Below are 17,422 nucleotides of genomic sequence, written 5' to 3'. Positions count from 1 at the left end.
TGACTGGAATCAGATAGCTGGGAAAAACAGAGCAGTTACGTAACTGTATTTACATGGGCTCAGGTGGCTTTGGAGGCCACGGCAGTCCTTGACCCAAGGCCATGCTGGAGGTGTGCAGGCAGCTGACTAATAGGGAAGGAGGTCCGTCTTGAATGGGAGGGCATGCAAGAGACAGAGCATGGCATACTGACCAGGGCTGCACTATCTGGGACAATGTTACCTGGCTCTAATATGCCGCTGGAAGCTGCCCAGGGTGAGTCAGGCAGACAGCAGCTGGGGGAGGGGTCAGGAAACCAGATACCTGGCTCTCTCAGTCCAGTTTCTGAATCTTGCTTCATTTTTCTCCCTAATCTTCTTAAAAGACGAAGAGTTCTCCCTAAACCTGGGCAGAAAGGAGGGCAGGGGATTATTTACGTTTCCTTGGATTTACCTGCCTCTTATATTTTGTGAGGCCATCCGAATACTTGAGAACACAGTGGGCTCCAACCTGACAGGTGGTGGTAAGCCAGCCCAGGCCTGAGTGGCAAGGCAGAGCTGAAGCAACTAAGCAAAATAGCTCAGCCCTCCATTGCCACCCTCCCCCTTCCTCCCAACCCGCATCCTCCAAGACTGTTTACTGGACTCCCCATTCCCATAGAGATGGGACTGGTAGCCCGTCCTCAGCTCCCTTGCCCACACTGTGCCTTCTCTTGTGAGAAACAGGAAGCTGGGACCTTTGGCAGCTCAGCGGCACCCTCTACATTAAATATTTATCTTGGAGTCCAGGTCAGAGCTTTAGAGCCTAAGAAGTTCACTGCTGGTGAGGGGGATGGCCAGGATTCCTGGAGTGGGAAGATCTTCAGCTTCAGCTTCATCTTTGAACAACAAAGAAGACAGTGAAAGTGATGTGGTCCTTCTTAGTCCCAAGGACCCTAACAGGTGGGAAAACTTGAAAGAGGGAAATGGGTAGTACTTTTAATCCCACAAGGAAGGTAGAGGCTGCCTCCCTGGGATGGGTGGATAATCAAGCTTCAGAGGGGCCGCATATAGCTGCCTGACCTCAAAGAGGGTCTCAGAGCTCCTCCAGTCCTGAAGTATATTCTTGCAACCCACCCCATCTCTCTCCCTTCAGCTGTCCTCCCCCACCCCCACCCCCACAGACACTGTGTACTGTGTAATACATCTGTTAAAATACCTCCCGTATGCAAATCAGAGCCCCGTTAGCAGGTTTACATCTATGGAAGCCTATTAAGCCTTCCTTAAGACTCCTACCCATGGGAGCTCTGGCAGGCTCATCTCTTGAGCTGTTCTTTGACCTAAGTTTCCCGGGAGGTGGGGGTGGATTTTGTTTGAGGGCACCACAAACAGTTCTTTTCCCCACAACTGGGAAAATATGAAGCTAATAAGAAGCGAGCGTGCCAAGGGCTGTGATGTGCTGGGAACCAATAAAACTCCGGGTGGCTCAGGCACCAAACTGCAGCAGGTATCATTTACCATACCCAACATCTCGCTGCAGTAGACCACAAACCATTTTTACTGGTTGGTTTGTTGGGGACTTGGGTATCCCAGTGAATCCAAGGCTAGGAGTACTCCAGGGTTTCCATTGTCTGTGAACATTTGCCCTGGCATCTGCCAGCAGAAGTTGGGGAGGAGGGAGGCTCAGAGAGAATGGGGAGCCAGTGGGCGATGTCCTTCAGATCCACGTCAGCACCGCAGGAACAGCGGAAAAGCAGGATCAAAACAAATTCGGTGAATGGGAACACCAAGACCCTCTTAACCTCATCCCCGCCCAAGGGGCCCCACCCTTATCCTCTTCAAAGCTGTGGCACGTCCAGGGAGCCGCTTACTCTTAAGGTCGATTCCCTCCCCCAAACGTTGCACGTGTGTGTGTGTGTGTGTGTGTGTGTGTGTGTGTGTGTGTGCATCCTCACGTTTGTCTGTACACGAGTGTTTGCAAACGCCTAGTCAGAACGCTTAGACAGGCATGAACCCTCTCCCCAAGCGGGCGTTGCCTTTGTTCCCGGGCCACCAGGACTTATCTCAGTCCCAGCCTGTCCGCCTCCGGGCCTGTCTCCTGCCTCTCCAAGGCCGAGGGCTGCGTATCTAATTCCGGCTCCACCCGGGCTCTGGCACTCAGGGACATTCGGTTAATCACTCCTGCCCTGGGTCCTGGCTCTTGCAGAACAGCTCGCTTCCCACACCCTGGAAATGTCGCTGGAAACTCTGAGTGGCCCCCGCCAGCCCGCCCGCCCTTTTCTGACTCCAGCTTTGCTGTGGGGGACGGGGAAGGCATCTGGGAAACCCAGCGGGCTCCCGGGGGACCCTCGGTGGCCCCTCCCGGCACCGCCTCCTGGACGGCCCGGCCCCTTGGGCAAGGGGCCACAGCGTCCCCGTGGCGCGCCGCCGGACAGAGGGCACTTGCGGGAGTAGCAGGCATCTCCACTTCCCTCCAGCAGAGCCCCGGCTCACAGTTCAAATCCGAGTCCCAAACTCCTCCCGCCGCTTTACTCTCAGGGTCCTGCCTCCTAGCGCGCCCCCTCGGCTGCCCTCTTCCTCGTTGGCTGCCCAGCCTGGCCCAGCGTCCTGACCGGTCACGAGGGCCGAGACCGGCCGCACTTCTCCCTGCCCTCTTTCCCCGAGGGCTCGTCACGGCTGCTCCAGGCAGAGGCGGGCTGGGATGCTCCTGCCCTCCTGGGCAGCCCCAAGCTCCCCCACCTGCTCGCCAGGGGAAGGTAGGTTCAGCGACGCACAGGGGCGGGAAGGAGGCAAGACAGAAGGCCTGGCATGGACGTAGAGTCCCTCCCTCCGAGTCTCTGTCTCTGAGGTTGTGCAAACCAGATTGTGCAAATCAGAAGAGGTGAATTTGAAAACCCCTGACCCTGTTAATGGGGAGCTATAGTTTGATAAGATCCGGAAAGGCAGAGAACGACATCCTCATCATCAAGGCCTCACTCTGAGATGGGAAGGAGTCCACCAAACCTAGACGTTCTTCATTCTTCCAGCCCTTTGGAGAGGGCTGCTTGAGTGCAGCGGCTTCCTGAATTCTGGGAACTCCCCAGAGGTGTCCGAACACCTTCAGTTTTAAGCTAGACAGATACCAATTCCTCAGGAGGCCTCTGTCTTCCTTGGGTTCTGCCTAATGTCTCCAGGCAGCCTGCTAGGAGAAAAAACAGGACCACCATGGGGGCGGGGGGGGGGGCGGGGAGGGGCCCTATCCTAACCTCGTTTATTCCCAGGAGTGCCTTTACATGGAGCTCAGTGGGAGGGGAGCAGATGGAGGTATCTTAGGGTCAATAGCTCCTGAAACTAGGTGGTGATGGGGGACTGGATCTTTCTCCCTGGAGAGGACACTTCTGGATTTGCTGGGAGGGTAGGACACAGTGACATTAGGGAAGGAAGGCCTGTCAGCTGATGGGTGCAACTGCTGATGCTGAGGGCAGCTTGGCCTCAAGCCCGCAGCCAGGCAGGGAGGGGTAGTTCGACCGCCAGTGTGCCCGGGCTTCCTTGGTCATCAGTCTGCCTGGCCTCACTTTCCCCTGGAAGAAGTCAGGCACGGGGTATGTTTGTATGATTGGCCTTTTGGTAAGAGCTCTAATTGGATCCAGCTGGTGGGCTCAACCTCCCCTCCCCACAGGGGTTGGCTGGGTCCCCAATAGGCTGCTCAGATGTCAGAAGGAATCCCCACAAATGTAGACCGCTTGCTGCCCCTAGCCTCCTTCATCTCCTTGTCAATGCCTGAGCAGGACCTGAGCACAGAACACAAGGCGCTGTACTGTCCTCATCCGCTCGTCCCTCAGCTCCTGTGCTATGCAGATGACCGCCTGCTGCACACCCTCCTCTGACATTCTGTTCACTTTAACTCCCGTGCTCCTCCCATGATCCACCCCACCCCCATCATATTCACAGCCCCGAATATATTCTACCACCACGGGACACCACCTGGGGGGTATCTGGTGTCCATTCTTAGAACCCCCACAAACCCCACAGGCCCATACAGCCTGATTTAGCCTAGTCCAAAAGGTGGTGTACATTTATTCCACCAGTACCCCATTCAGCCACAAGGATGAAGAGGTACAGATCCTACACTACAGCTCTCTAGGCACTAAAGTCCCTTTGTGCCCCTGAACCATGAGTGCTCTGTCCTCTTGCACCCACCTGTGTGGGTGCCCTTTTGCTCACTCATCTCCCAGGTGCCCTGAGCTCCCTTCTGCTGACCCTGGAGTGAGGCAAGCTTGTCAGTTATGTCACTCTGAGTCAGGAAGGACCCTCCCTTCAGAGCCAAGCCTGTGGGTACAGGAGCATTTGTCAGTGTGCAGGAGAGAAACCTCCAGAACTCAGCACCAACCCCAGGGCAGAAGCAGGTCCTCTTGCGTTGCGTTGTCAACTGCTGCTTTGCTTTCCATCCACCCAGCACTGGCTCTGAGTGTTCTGGAGCCATGACCTGCACAGAGAAGGCCAGCGGGCAGCCCACATTCTCTAGATCTCAGAAGTGGCTCCCTGCCTAGCAATGCTCTCCCATGCTCTCGCTGGCCCTGCCAGGGCTGAGGGCACTGCTGGCTGCTTCCCAGGGTCAGCAGGTCTGTGGCCTTGATGTTGACTGCCCTTGTGCCTCTGAGCACGCAGATAGATGCTACTCAGGGCAGGAGCATGACAAGAGAATGGAAACAAAGTCCTGTGTGCTCTGGTCCTCCTGCTAGCTGCCCTAGTTCTCCTGTGCCTTCCCTCTAAGGGAGCTGGCTATCTTGGCACAGAGAGCCCCAGAGGGGTGGTCAGCAGGCTGCAGGCCTGCTCCTGGCCAGCCTCCCTATCTTCCTCCTTGCCTGGCTTCCCCTCCCCCACTCCCACCCAGAGCTCCTGCCCCAGGCCTAACAAGCAGTCCATTGTGCCTCTGGGAGTCAGCACTGGCAGCCTGCAGGCGGGTGCCCAGAGCCGCCTGTTTCCTGGGTCCTTGAGCTCCCACCCAGCTGACCATAATTCCCTCCCACAACCTACCTTCCTCCCCCACCAGTGGGTTGAGTCAAGAGGTCCCAGGCAGTCCAGCCCAGCAAGGCTTTCCCTTCCTTCCTTCCTTCTCTCCAGAGTACACACGAAGGAGCAGCTGGCACATCCTGTGTCCTCCAACCTTGACCCAAGCATGCAAGGCTTCCCTGCTGGGCTCAGCCTGGATGATTTCATCCCTGGTCACCTGCGGGCCCATACAGGCGCATCCTCCGGGGGAACAAGGGTGAGTGAACAGCAAGGAAAAAGGAACCCTGATGGGCCAGCAGTTGATGGGGACACTAGCCGACCAGGTGGGGGGGGGGGGCAGTGGATCGACAGTGTAAGGAGGGAAGACAATCTGAAGGGAGCTCCAGAGAGCCTCCATGGCTTCCCCAGGAGGCCGGACTCAGGCTATGCTCAGTCTGCCACTCCTTCCCAGTGGAACCTCTGGGCCCTGAGCTTGCCGCTCCTGGCCCCTCCCCACAGGTGCCTGTGATCCGGAGTGGTGGCTCCAACACCCTTAATTTCCAGTTTCATGACCCTGCGCCCAGGACTGTGTGCAATGGCTGTCCCCCACCCAGGAGAGATGGTTCCCCGAATCCAGGTGGGTCTGCTTGGGAAGATCTGCTCTAAGAACCTTATGTAGGGGATGGGGCAAGTTCCCTGTGCCATATGGAAGGGAATAGATCTTTCAAGGCCATGAGAAGGTCCCCAGGGAACTGTGGATTCAGTTTAGGGTTCTCTATGATGGTGCAGATCTTGAGAAAGGAACCTAGAAGAGAGAACAGGATGATACAGCCCATCCCTCCCTCTTGACAAGGGAAAGACATGGTCCTAGGGGTCAAGGGAACTGTAACAGGGCCAGCAATTCAAATGGGAGGGTGAGAAGTGTTGGCTTAAGAACGGACAAGGACTGCCCAACCCCTGCCCCCCACCTCCCCACACACAATCAGGATTCTCATCCAACCCAAAAGGACATTGGGGATGCAGCTTAAGAGCCTGCCATCCGGGTGGGCCCTAAGGTCTCTGAGCTCCTGGGGACTCCTCAGTACAATTCAGCCCTTTGAGAAATGGCGTCCTTTACTGAACACTCGTTCTTCTGGGTCAGACATTGTGCAAAAGACCTCAGTCATTTAACAAGGATGTATTGAACACTGGACAACGCTGGACAGACATTTCACAAGCCTAACTCCATCTAATCCATCCACATCCAAGCAAAGTCAAGGTCAGCTATGGGCATCTCCCCAGTGAGGATCCAGTCTCAAGAGATGCCCAGAGTAGATAAGGTTGCCTTGAGATCCACATCTTTGGCCATCGGCCCTGAAGCATGTATGCTATTATACTAAATTGCTTAGAAACTAAACACTCTGTGGGAAAGCTGGGGACGGAGAACACATGCCCAAGGAATGAGTTTCTGACCTCTCTGGGGGCTGTTGTCGGTCTGTGCTACGTCCAATGGCACAGACTAGAAGTCACTGTGTCTTTGTGTCTTTGCTGAAATTATTCTCCTTCTATACAAGTAGAAACCGAGGCACCACCAGAGTGATTAATGGGCCTAAACTTAAACAACCAACAGGTGGCTGCACTGGAGTCTAAATTTAAGTCTATCCCACCAGTACCATTCCCCCCATTGCTCCCCTACCCCGTAATCCCTTACAGCCCAGAATCAGTCTTGCCACACCCTAACTGGGATGCCCCCAGCATTTGCGTCACATAATCGTTCCCAACCCTCTTCTGCAAACTCTTAGGGCGGTTGGAGGAAAACAGAATGGGGTGGGGTTGGACACAGACTGCTCTGAACAAAATCCTCTTAAAATTCATTTTAAGTAATAGACAAGCAGAAGCCCGGGGCGTTGCTTCGGGTGTGGAGGTTTGTGGAGTCTGCATCATCCAGTCAAATAAGGAGGGTTGAAACTTTGAACTTAGGGGGATGATGTTCTGAGGTCAGATGGGGACCCCTGCCTTTCAGCTAATGATCTTACACTCCTCTCACAGACCCAGCATGGTATCAGACCTGGCCAGGCCCTGGGAGCCGGCCCTCTATGAGCCCAAAGCCACCTGCCTCCCAGCATCCCCAGAACTGGTCAGCCACATGGACCAAGGACAGCAAGCGACGGGACAAGCGCTGGGTGAAGTACGAGGGAATCGGGCCTGTGGATGAGAGCGGCATGCCCATTGCCCCACGATCTGTGAGTCCAGGGCTGAGGGTCACAGACTCTGGGGCCCAGAGACCCTCCTACCTGAGTTCTATCTCTCCGAGTATAATAGGGGTGGGGCATGGAGGCCGTACCCACACCTTGTGTGTCTGAGTCACACAGATGTTCTATGGTACAGATCTCAGAGATGGAAAGCCACCAGTTTAAGGGTCGAACGTAGTAGGATGCCTCTTAGTTTTACATCCCAAGGGCCTGGCCTAGCACCTACAGGCTAGCTGCCTATTTATCAGCTGAGTGAGTGGCATTGCCATGGCAGGCAGGGAAGGATCCTGTATTCCACATTCCACAGAGGATTAGCAGGGCCCTGGCCTTCCAATGCCTCATGTGTTGGGCCAGCCATATTTCCTCATAGTTAGGGACCCTTGCTGCTTTGTAAGGTCCAGACATGGTGGGTTATTTGAAGTGCCCTCTCTCCCTACACTGTTACTTGTGCTCACATAGAAAAATATAGAAGCATCAGGAATGAACACAAGACTGCAGAGATAGCTCAGTCCGTAAAGTGCTTTCCATACAAACCTGAGTTCTCATCCCTGAAACATTACACACACACACACACACATACACACACAGCTGGGCATGGCAGCACATGCTTATATTCCCAGCACAGAGGAGGCAGAGGCAGGTGGATCTCTAAGTTGGAGGCCAGCCTAGTCTATAGAATGAGCTATAGAATGAGCAAGAGCTACACAGAGAAACCTTATCTCAAAATTAATTGGTTAATTAATTAATTAATTAATGGACAGTGCCTGAGGAATAATAACTAAGGTTGATGACCTCTGGCTTCCATATGCATGTGCATGCACATATATGTGCAAGCATACCTACACCCACACAAATGTGTACTCGTGCATGTGCTGTGCATGCACATACCGACATGTTAAAAACATGAGTCAATCTCCATCCTACAATGGAGGGTCATTATGCTGTACACTGAAGAGAGTTCCCGCATGTGTTGGATTCAGGCGCAATGCACCCCATGAAGTTGCCACAAAAGGAACTGGGGAGAAGGCTCAGTAGACAAAGTGCTTACTGCATAATTATATTAAAGCTAGGTGCCGCAATATGTCTACAATCCCAAAGCTGGGGTTAGGGGTCACAGGCAGATCCAATGGCTTCCTGGCTAAGCAGTCTCGAGGAAACAATGAGCTCCAGGTTCAATGAGAGATCCTGTCTTAAAAAAAATAATAACCTTATTTTTTGAGGGGTAGTGGTGCCTTTAATCTTAGCACTCAAGAGGCAGAGGCAGGAGGATCTCTGTGAATTCAAGGTCAGTGCAATCTACATAGTGAGTTCTAGGCCAGCCAAAGGCTGTCTAGTGAAATATTGTTTCAAAAATAAAATAGAATAAAAATGAGGGGCTGAAGAGATGGTTCGGATGTTAGGAGTACTTGTCCCTAGAGAGGCCCAGGGGTTTGATCCCCAGAACCCACATGACAGCTCACAACTGTCTAGAGCTCTGCTTCCAGGGACTCTAATACTCTCTTCTGACCTCTAAGGCTAGAAGTAAAACACTCATACACATTAAAAAATCTTTTAAAAGGTAATTTAGTCAGAGGGCTGGAGAAAAGTTCCAAGTGGGCAAAGGCAGTTACCATCATCCCTACCAGAATCCATGTAGTATTGGAGAGATCCTATTCCTGTGAGCTATCCTCTGGCTTCCACGTGTGTGTGTGGCAAGGTCACATCTCACCCCCACTAATAAGTTAAAAAAAAAATATGGTGGTGTGTAATTGATCCCTGGCCCCCACATGTCCATGCACAGGGGTATGTGCCTGCATGCACACACATGCACACACACCAGCACCGGCACCACCACCAGGGATATTCCCCAGATTCCAGCCATCTATAGGAATTTCAAGGTGCCCAGAGTTGACTTGTCATTGGGGAGGCCTGAGGAGAGTGGGTGAGCAAAAAGACCTGATTTTAATTTTCTGATCTCAGAGTGTTGACAGCCCCAGAGACTGGTATCGCAGAATGTTCCAGCAAATTCACCGGAAAATGCCAGGTTAGATACTCTCCAAGGGCCCAATAGACTCCCAACTATCTGGAGCCTGTGGGAGGGAGAGAAAGGGGATTTCTTTGCTTATGAAATGAAATTCTTCTGACTCTTCTCTCCAAGCTCTAAGGTGAGTAGTCCTGGAAACAGGCACAAAAAAAAAAAAAAAGTTGCTGCCTGTAACTCCTGATCTCAGGCAGGGGGAATCACAGATTTGAAGGCCAGCCTAGGCTACAAAGTGAGATTCTGTCTCAAAAATCTAAGAGAAGTAAGTGGGCCAGTGGGGAGGAAAGAGAAGAGGAAGAGGAGGAGGCAGGCAGGGAGGGAGTTTCTCTGTTCTCCCAGGGCTTGAGGCCAACAGTGGCCTCCAGAATATACTTGAGTGGACAGCCACCAGCTGAAGTTTCCTCTGGGCGCTTCTGGTTAGGCTGCAGCACCATGTGAAGCACTGGTTCGAATGCAGCCAATCCTGAGCTACATATGAGCGCTCTACCGTCCTTGCCTATCTCTAAGGACTTCCTGTGCACTGGGCACTGTTCTAGAAAGATGCACAGTACACAGATGACAGAAAGAGCTAGAATAAAACCAAAGAAGCCTGGGGAGTGGCCAGTTCAGCTAGTGTGAGACCTCACGCAGAACAGGCAAAGGAAGGAAGGACCTGTGAGGAGGCCCTTGAGTTTAGCCCAGAAAGGGTGGAGAGGAATGTGCCAGCAGAGGGCGCTCCAAAAACCCAGAGGGGAAAATACATCTGGAAAAACACAGCCAGGAAACCCTGGATTGGGGTGAGAGGAGATTCAGGATAGGAATCACAGTGAGAAGGGTCATAGGGTCGGGTCTTGTGAGGCTTTGGAGGATCCTAAGAGGGCTTTGACTTTTATTGGACAAGAAACCTGGAACCTCCGAGCAAGTGTAAGAGTTCTCACAAAGAGGGCTGGGAGGATCTCCCACACAGCTACACAGAAGAGATGGTGGGAACAAGGGCACCAATTCCCCTGATTGGCAAGGCTGGGGGTGGGAGTGGGTGGGAGGCCATCATGAAAGCTCCACTCTTATCTAGTCTACACCTAGCAGTGGCCCAGTCCCAGGCAGTGGGATGTGATGGGATGCTAATTCCAGGGACATTCCAAGTGCAGCATTGGAATCTGCTGATAATTGAATACAACATGAAAGAATAGCACAAGCGTGAGTTTAAACCTGAGCAAACTGAAGGATGGAGCTGCTGTTTGACCCCATTTTTTTTTGACTTTCAGACAGGGCCTCATGTATTCCAGGTTGGCCTTGAACTCACTAAGTAGCTGAGGCTGACAGACAGCTCTCAGTCTTCATGTCTCATGGGAGTGTGCGTGGCTTTGGTGTTGACATTTGTTAGAGACAGGGAAGATGGCAGCAGAGGAAGTGGGTTTAAGAGGCATTTGGAGCCTGCTGGGCTCCATGCCTGTAGTCCCAGCACTTGAGAAACAGAGGCAGGAGTTCAAGGCCAGCCTGCTCTGCACTGAGTTCTAGGACCACCAGAACTAGAAGATGAGTTTCTAAAAAACAACAACAAAAAGAGGCTTTTGGTTTTCCAGGTGTGCCACACCCAAGGGGAGCAGGCAGTGGAATGTCCTGGACTAGGCCAGGGATGAGGTCTAAAGCTGCATATGAAATACCAGGGGGTGCTCAAAAAGATGGCACTCCCCAGTCCTAGACGGCTCCGACGTATAGCCTTAGTTTGACCATAAGCTAGAAATTGTAGGAACAGACAGCACTGTCCTTAGAGAGTGGCTCCCTGCAAGAACAAGTCCCTTGTATAGAGCACCATATCCAAAGTCAGGGATCTAGGGCCCCATGGTGATGGCTCACTCAGGAAGCTGAGGCAGGAAGATTAGCATGAGTTCTAAGCTAACCTAGGCTACGGTGTGGGGTCCTAGGACTCAGTGGCTAAAGGCTTCCAAGCCTGACAATCTTCAAAACCCACATCATGGAAGGAGAGGACTACTGTTTGCAAATTGTCCTCTGACTCTCACACATGCTGTGGCACGCATGTGTCCTCACACATACATACACAAAAGAAATGTTTCTAAAACATGAACAAACAAACAAAAAACCCTGAAAGGGCTGCAGAGTTAAGTGGCTGCTCTTCTAGAAGACGAAGATTCAAGTCCCAGCATCTATAACTCTCTGTAGCTCCCCGTCCAGTGGATATGGCCCTTTTTTGGCCTCCACGGGGAACCACGCATACATGTGGTTCGCAGACATAGATACATATAAAATATAAAATAAATGTAAAAGTATGACAAATTTAGGTATAAGTAGTCATATTTGCACATACCTACAGACATCTTCTCATAGACCTTATAGTGCCTTCTCAGATTACTTACATTTAATACAAAGTAAATACTGTATTAGTAGCTATATTTTATACTATACTCTGTTGTTTAGGGAATAATGACAAGAAATAGTCTGTGCACATGTGTAGTACAGATGTGATTTATATTTTCAAAGTGGGGCTAGTTGAATCCATGGATAGAGACCCTGTGGAAACAAGGCTGAATGTGTTTGAAAAGCTTCGAGACTAGCCAAGATCACACAGGGAGCTGGAGAAACAGTCCCTAGGACCGAGCTCCCTGGGCATGTGGCTTCAGAGAGGCCCACTGGGGTGAGGGAAAGCAGCTGAGAGACCGGAGGTGCTTCCAGAGAGACAAGGAGAGCCAAGTAGTCTCCCTGAGACCAGCTGAGAGAGAGGAGTTTCAGAAGGAAGAGCTGTGACAAATGCTACCACTGAGTCAAGCTCGATGACTTGAGAGCTGACCATAAAGCTGGGTGCCCTGGAGGTCCTGAGTCCCCGGTCAGCGTGGTTGGGGCAGCAGTGGTGAGCAGCAGGCCTGCCAGGAAAGAGGTCTGAGGGCTAGAGGGATGGCATATGGTTGCTGTGAGGAAAAGCAGTCACCCAGAAGCAGAGGCAGGCTCCAGAGAACAGTGTTTGGGTTTTAGTACCTCTTCATTTGGTGCCTCCTCCATCCCAACCCCTGAAAGTCCTGGACACTGGGAGGTGTGGGACCAGGCAAAGGGAGAAGTAAGGCATTTGAGAAGGAGGTGCAGTTGGAGAAGGGAAATGGAGAGAGGCTGGCATGGCCAGGACAAGCCTACAGAGGTCAGGAGAGGGTGTGTGTGTGTGGGGGGGGATAAGCAGGAGGACCTAGAGGGTGTGGTTACCGCCCATTTGGCGCTCCCAGGCCTAAAGGCTGCCAGAGGCAGGCATTTCAAGCCCTCCCAAGGGCTTGCCTTCCTAATTCCTTCCCTCCCTCAGGACATTCTTCAGGCCCTGACTCAGCCCTCAGCCCCTGTTCCAGGCAGAAGGGAGGCTGGGAGCGGCTAGGCAGGCTCCTAGAGCACCCTGTCCTCACTCTGTGTTCCACTGGTGACCCAGTCCTTTCTGTTCCCTAGACCTGCAGCTGGACTGGACCTTGGAAGACCCACCCAAAGGTGAGGGGTGTGGGTTCATTGGTTGGAGTCTAGAGACGTGTGGCCTGGGTTTGGGGGCTTCCTGGGTAGTGCAATTCCATGCAAGAGGATTTTTAAGGGGCACCTCTGGGAATACTAAGTCCCCAGGTAGATGATGACTAAGACTACCTTCACTGTCCAAAGAGCCCCTTGTTTTGCCATCTGCTGACCAGGTTTTCCTGGGCCTCTCTTTTCTTATCTGTGAAATGGGCATATCACTGTTCTAAAGCTGTTTTGAAGAGTTTGTATCGTAAATCTCTTGGGACAACGCCCATGTTCTAGCCAGGAATCCATCTCTGTTCCTGTGAACCTGTTATCCAGGTGTTAGGACGGTTAGGCCTAAAATAACTGCCCAACACTAGTCCTTGTCTGTCTTCATTCATCTCCAGTGGTTTCCTCACGTGCCTCTTCTGCAGACCCCAGGCATCCAGGGCCCCAGCCAAGACCTGCCTCCAGGCCTAGCACAGCTGAGACTTCTGGGTAAGCTGTGGCCAAGGCAATGCAGAGACTAGCGTCCCCTTGTGGCCAAGCCTGGTACAACCTGGGAGCAGACGGGAAATGCTCAGAAGGGGCTCCCCAGCTGCAGAATTTCCAGATTCAAAGGATCAAAGGTAGCCAGGAGCAGACTCAGTCCTGCTGTGCATCAGGAGTCAAACCTCACAGATCCGGAGACCCTAAATGATGTGTGTCCAGGGCACTGGGGATGTAAGCTGTTGAGGGCAGCTTAGACATGCGGCCCTTCCACTTTAAAAACAGAGAAAACCTAGAGCATGGGTGAACCCAGTTTTCTGTCAGACTGTGGCTCAGCCGTGCCCTCCAGAGAGGAAAAGGAAGACATTCCTTCCCCGGGGCTGAGTATTCCGGGGGTGCCAAGACTCTGTTACACCTTGGGGACCTGGAACTCTGCTCTATGGTAAAGTATACCAGCTGTGTGTGCCTTTCTGGGATTGAATTCGGTTTACCGGCACAGGCATCGCTGACGGGTGGCCTTTGTCATCAGTGAGGTAGTAACAAGAAGCCCAAGTCAGGATACTGCCACTAGTCATTTGACCTTGAGCTTCAGTGTCAGTGTCTCCGTCTTGTAAGTGGGGGTGATGGGGGTGCCTGGGAGGACCAAGAGAGCAAGCCTATGCATCTTGCATTGTGATTGGCATATTGTCTCCGTCTTGTAAGTGGGGGTGATGGGGGTGCCTGGGAGGACCAAGAGAGCAAGCCTATGCATCTTGCATTGTGATTGACATATTGCAAGTCTGCCAAGATGTTAACACACAGGTTCCCATATGATGAGTGCTTCCTTCTATTGCAAACAGCACATTCCATTCTCATGATCACCTTTTTTATTATAGAAATGAGAACAGGGTCATAATTATAGGCAACGCATCCTCACCCTGCGGTCAGACATGCCATCATTTGATAAGCTCCATCCAGTTGTTCCAGACTAAAACCAGAGGCTGGGATATGAAAGCTAGCCAAGAGAGAAACCTGAGAGAACAGTTAAGGTGGACAGGGCACCCCAGTGGCTGAGGCAGCCATACAAGTTTTATTACTTCTTCCAAGCCCCATGGACTCTAGGCTGAAGAACCAGAAACACTTTGCACAGGTCTCCTGGGAAGAGATGCTTCTAGGTTCCCCTTGGGGTTGTTTGTAGTCTTACATCCTGGGCCATCGTTTATAAGACCACTTGGCTAGAGTAGCCTGCAAGACAGCTGCACAAGTATACACCATACCAAACACGTACACAGGACGCTTTTGCCCAAGGCCACAAGAGAGATCCTGGCTGTCACGAAGCCATGATTATATAAGCCTTCTGCTGGACACCTAGCACATGCTCCCTGACAAGTCACTCCCATTTTACCAGTGTCAAGCCCAGGGTTCCCTATAGTTTGCCATAGCTCCCAGGTCTACAGCACAACTTCCACAGTAAGCGGGCAGGTAGGCTTCCCCAGTGGGAATGAGGACAGAGGTAGAAAAAAGAGGCACGGCCCCTTCTCTGGTTACATTCTCACCCATGTCTCAATTTTCGAAGAGGAAGCTAACTTGGTGCTTTCTCTTTCTTCAGAAGAAACTGGAACCACTCTGAAGAGACATCTAGAAACACCTTTAACTATAATCTTGGATCATCCTCTCCAGGGCTTCATCCGCCAAATCAGGTAGACCATTTTGCTCCCCAACACCATCCCGAACTGCATGTTCTCTGGCCACACCTATCTGCTGACATAGCACAGATTGCTCCCTGATTTCAGCTTGCGTACTTAATAAGGGATCCGTATCAGGGAAGACAAGGCCTGCCTTCAGACTCTAGATACAACCCTAGGGTCCCTCCCTCCCATCATGGAGGTGATGCCACCCACCTCCATGCAGGTGCCTCAACATCGAGAGAAAGGAGAGAATGTCTGGACAGATGACTCCTGGAACCAATTTCTGCACGAACTAGAAACCGGGCATAAGGTGAGTGTATTAGCCTCTAGGACTGGACACACCCCTCAGTTGGAGCCTGTTCCAAATGGGTTCATCCCCTTTGACATCCCCTTCCCGCCCTACAGCCTAAGAAACCACTGGTGGATGACCCCGTTGAGAAGTCTGCACAGCCCATTGAGGTGAGTGCTGTCAGATGGCATGGGGAAGGACACCAGGGTCAACCATAAACGAGGGTGACTCTGGGTAATGTAGTCTTAGTAACCATGGAGAGAGGCCATAGATCCAAGGCCCTGGGCCGATAAATTTTCGGCTCTATCCCTAGCACCAAGGACAGTGCCTGAATGCAGTAGATGATTAATAAACACACCCAGACTAATACAGGCATTATCAAAAGTACTCATGAATTGGAGCTGAGTTCAGCCTGGTAGAGAGAGTCCCTCTAGGGAAAAGTGTGAGCAGAGAATGGGACAGGGTGAGTGTGTACCTAAATACACGTGCGTGCACCTGCTCAGCTCACTGGAATGAGTGTGTGGTGTGTGGTGGGTGGGTGGTTTCAGCAAACCCAGGTCATGAAGGGCCATGGAAGCCAACAGAAAGCAATTTGGCAGACCCTCAGGTTCTTAAACAAAACATAGCCCCCACCCCCATCCCTTTTCCTACAAAATTAAAAAGCCCAGCAAATACTGAAGCACTTTTGGCATCTTGGAGTCCTGGGTTGGGGACTATTATAGGAATGAAGCGACACCTTCCCATTACCCTTGAACCATGACTACAGGCATCAAAACAGGTCCTGATTCCCCCTCCCTGAGGCCTGCTCCTGACCTGCTTGTCGCTTCTGACCTCTGACCAACTTCTAATACAGTACACTTCCCAAGAGGATCTTATCCCCCAGGTCTTGCTAGAGAGAGAACTGGCTAAGCTGAGCGCAGAGCTGGACAAGGACTTGCGGGCCATTGAGACCCGACTGCCGCCGTCCGCTAAGGTACTAGCCTCCAGGGGGCTTCTAGAAGGAAGGCTTTAGCCACAGCTACAGGGGACAGAGGGAAGCAGGCAGAACTAGAAACTGGCGACCTTGGGCGGACTTCAGCCTTGTCCGATCTACAAAATACTGGGCGTGGACTTTCTAAGTGACCCCTTTCTAAGAGAACCCTTCCTGGTCAACTCTGGTTCAGCGCATCGGCTCCGGGGGCCCCCATCCTACTCGCCCCCGCCCCCAGTCACAGCCCCAGGGATCCCAAGACCCAACCCGGCCCTGGCTTCCCGGGCCGGGCCTCCTTCCTTGGCGCCTCCTCCCTGTGCGAAGGATCGCGGCCGCCTCTAGGACCCCGCGTCCCGCCCCTCTCCGGCCTCCTTCCCTCCCGAGCCGCGAACTTTCCGGAGGAGGTGGCGGCTCTGGCCTCGGCTGCCCTGGCCCCCGGGGTCCCAGGCTCTGATCGCGTCCGGTGTCCCTTCGCAGAACTCTCAGGCTCCACGACGGCCCCTTGAGCAGCCCGGCCCGGAGCAGCAGCCCTCGGCCCGGTGAGTAGAGGCGCGAGCCGGAGCAGAGGGTCTGTTCCCGGGGGAGGGGACGTGGCGCGGGCCTGGAAAGGGGGCGATGGCCCTGCCCACGGTGGAGGACGGACGAACCCCGGAGGAGGAGCCTGAAGATCGGAAAAGTGGCGGGGGGCACCCCAACCGCACCTCTGCTGGGGCTCGTCTGGCCCCTGAGGCCACCTGTCCTAAGCCGAGGAGGACTCTAGTGGTTGTGGCGTTGGCGGCGTTGGAGGTGGGTGGTGGGACCCGAGGAGCGACACTTCCCGCGTTTCCCCCCCCCCCCCCCCCCCCCCGCGGCCTCCGCCTCTCTTAGCCCAAGGCCTCACCCTTCCCGGCCCTCTGCTGCACGGGAAATAGGACATCCTGTTGAGAGCCCCGGACCTGGGAAGACGCCTTGGAAGACTGGGGACGGGATGGGAGGGTGGGAGGTGGGGGTAGCCAGAGGGTCTGGGAGGTAAGATGTGACTACCTGCTCTGAGGGATGTAAAGTTCCAAACAGGTGACTCACTGCCTCTGTCACTTACAGTCTGTCTTCAGCCTGGAGGCCCAACTCACCGCATGTACCTTACTTCGGTTCCTCCCGACCCTTGAGCCCCCACAAAATGGCAGATGGAGGAGGAAGCCCCTTTCTAGGACGTAGAGATTTTGTCTACCCTTCCTCAGCCCGAGGTAAGACAAATCCCGTTTTTTGTTGGCCTACTGGTTCTGGAAGTTCTCTTACAGCTAAGCTATGTGGTGCCCCAGGAAAGGGAGGGTGGGGGCCAGGAATGTCACAGAGCCCCTTGCTTCCCTGTGCCTGACCTGGGTGGGTGGGTGG

At 53.1% G+C, this 17,422-nt stretch overlaps 1 protein-coding gene across 7 annotated transcripts in view; it reads left to right on the top strand.

Annotated features, from left to right (window-relative positions):
* Sorbs3 (sorbin and SH3 domain containing 3) overlaps positions 1-17,422 on the top strand; it is a 31,403-nt gene that overhangs the window by 4,075 nt on the left and 9,906 nt on the right. For 2 of the 7 annotated variants that reach the window (XM_031361479.1, XM_031361478.1), the window contains 13 exons: positions 766-918; positions 5,059-5,203; positions 5,446-5,563; positions 6,955-7,148; positions 9,117-9,180; positions 12,598-12,636; positions 13,044-13,134; positions 14,714-14,804; positions 15,016-15,102; positions 15,198-15,251; positions 15,965-16,054; positions 16,529-16,590; positions 17,132-17,274. In XM_031361479.1, the coding sequence (XP_031217339.1) occupies positions 809-918; positions 5,059-5,203; positions 5,446-5,563; positions 6,955-7,148; positions 9,117-9,180; positions 12,598-12,636; positions 13,044-13,134; positions 14,714-14,804; positions 15,016-15,102; positions 15,198-15,251; positions 15,965-16,054; positions 16,529-16,590; positions 17,132-17,274 (1,288 nt within the window). In that variant the 5' untranslated portion in view covers positions 766-808. Of the gene's footprint in view, positions 1-120; positions 254-765; positions 919-2,173; positions 2,712-5,058; positions 5,204-5,445; positions 5,564-6,954; positions 7,149-9,116; positions 9,181-12,597; positions 12,637-13,043; positions 13,135-14,713; positions 14,805-15,015; positions 15,103-15,197; positions 15,252-15,964; positions 16,055-16,528; positions 16,591-16,701; positions 16,838-17,131; positions 17,275-17,422 lie in introns of those variants that run through there. The other 5 variants (XM_031361480.1, XM_031361482.1, XM_031361481.1 and 2 more) reach the window with 5 other exon arrangements.

The sequence above is a fragment of the Mastomys coucha genome, unplaced genomic scaffold, assembly GCF_008632895.1.
Source record: "Mastomys coucha isolate ucsf_1 unplaced genomic scaffold, UCSF_Mcou_1 pScaffold9, whole genome shotgun sequence".
Classification (NCBI taxonomy): domain Eukaryota; kingdom Metazoa; phylum Chordata; class Mammalia; order Rodentia; family Muridae; genus Mastomys; species Mastomys coucha.
The sequence above is the reverse complement of the archived record's forward strand: the minus strand, read 5'-3'. Positions and strand labels throughout refer to the sequence as shown.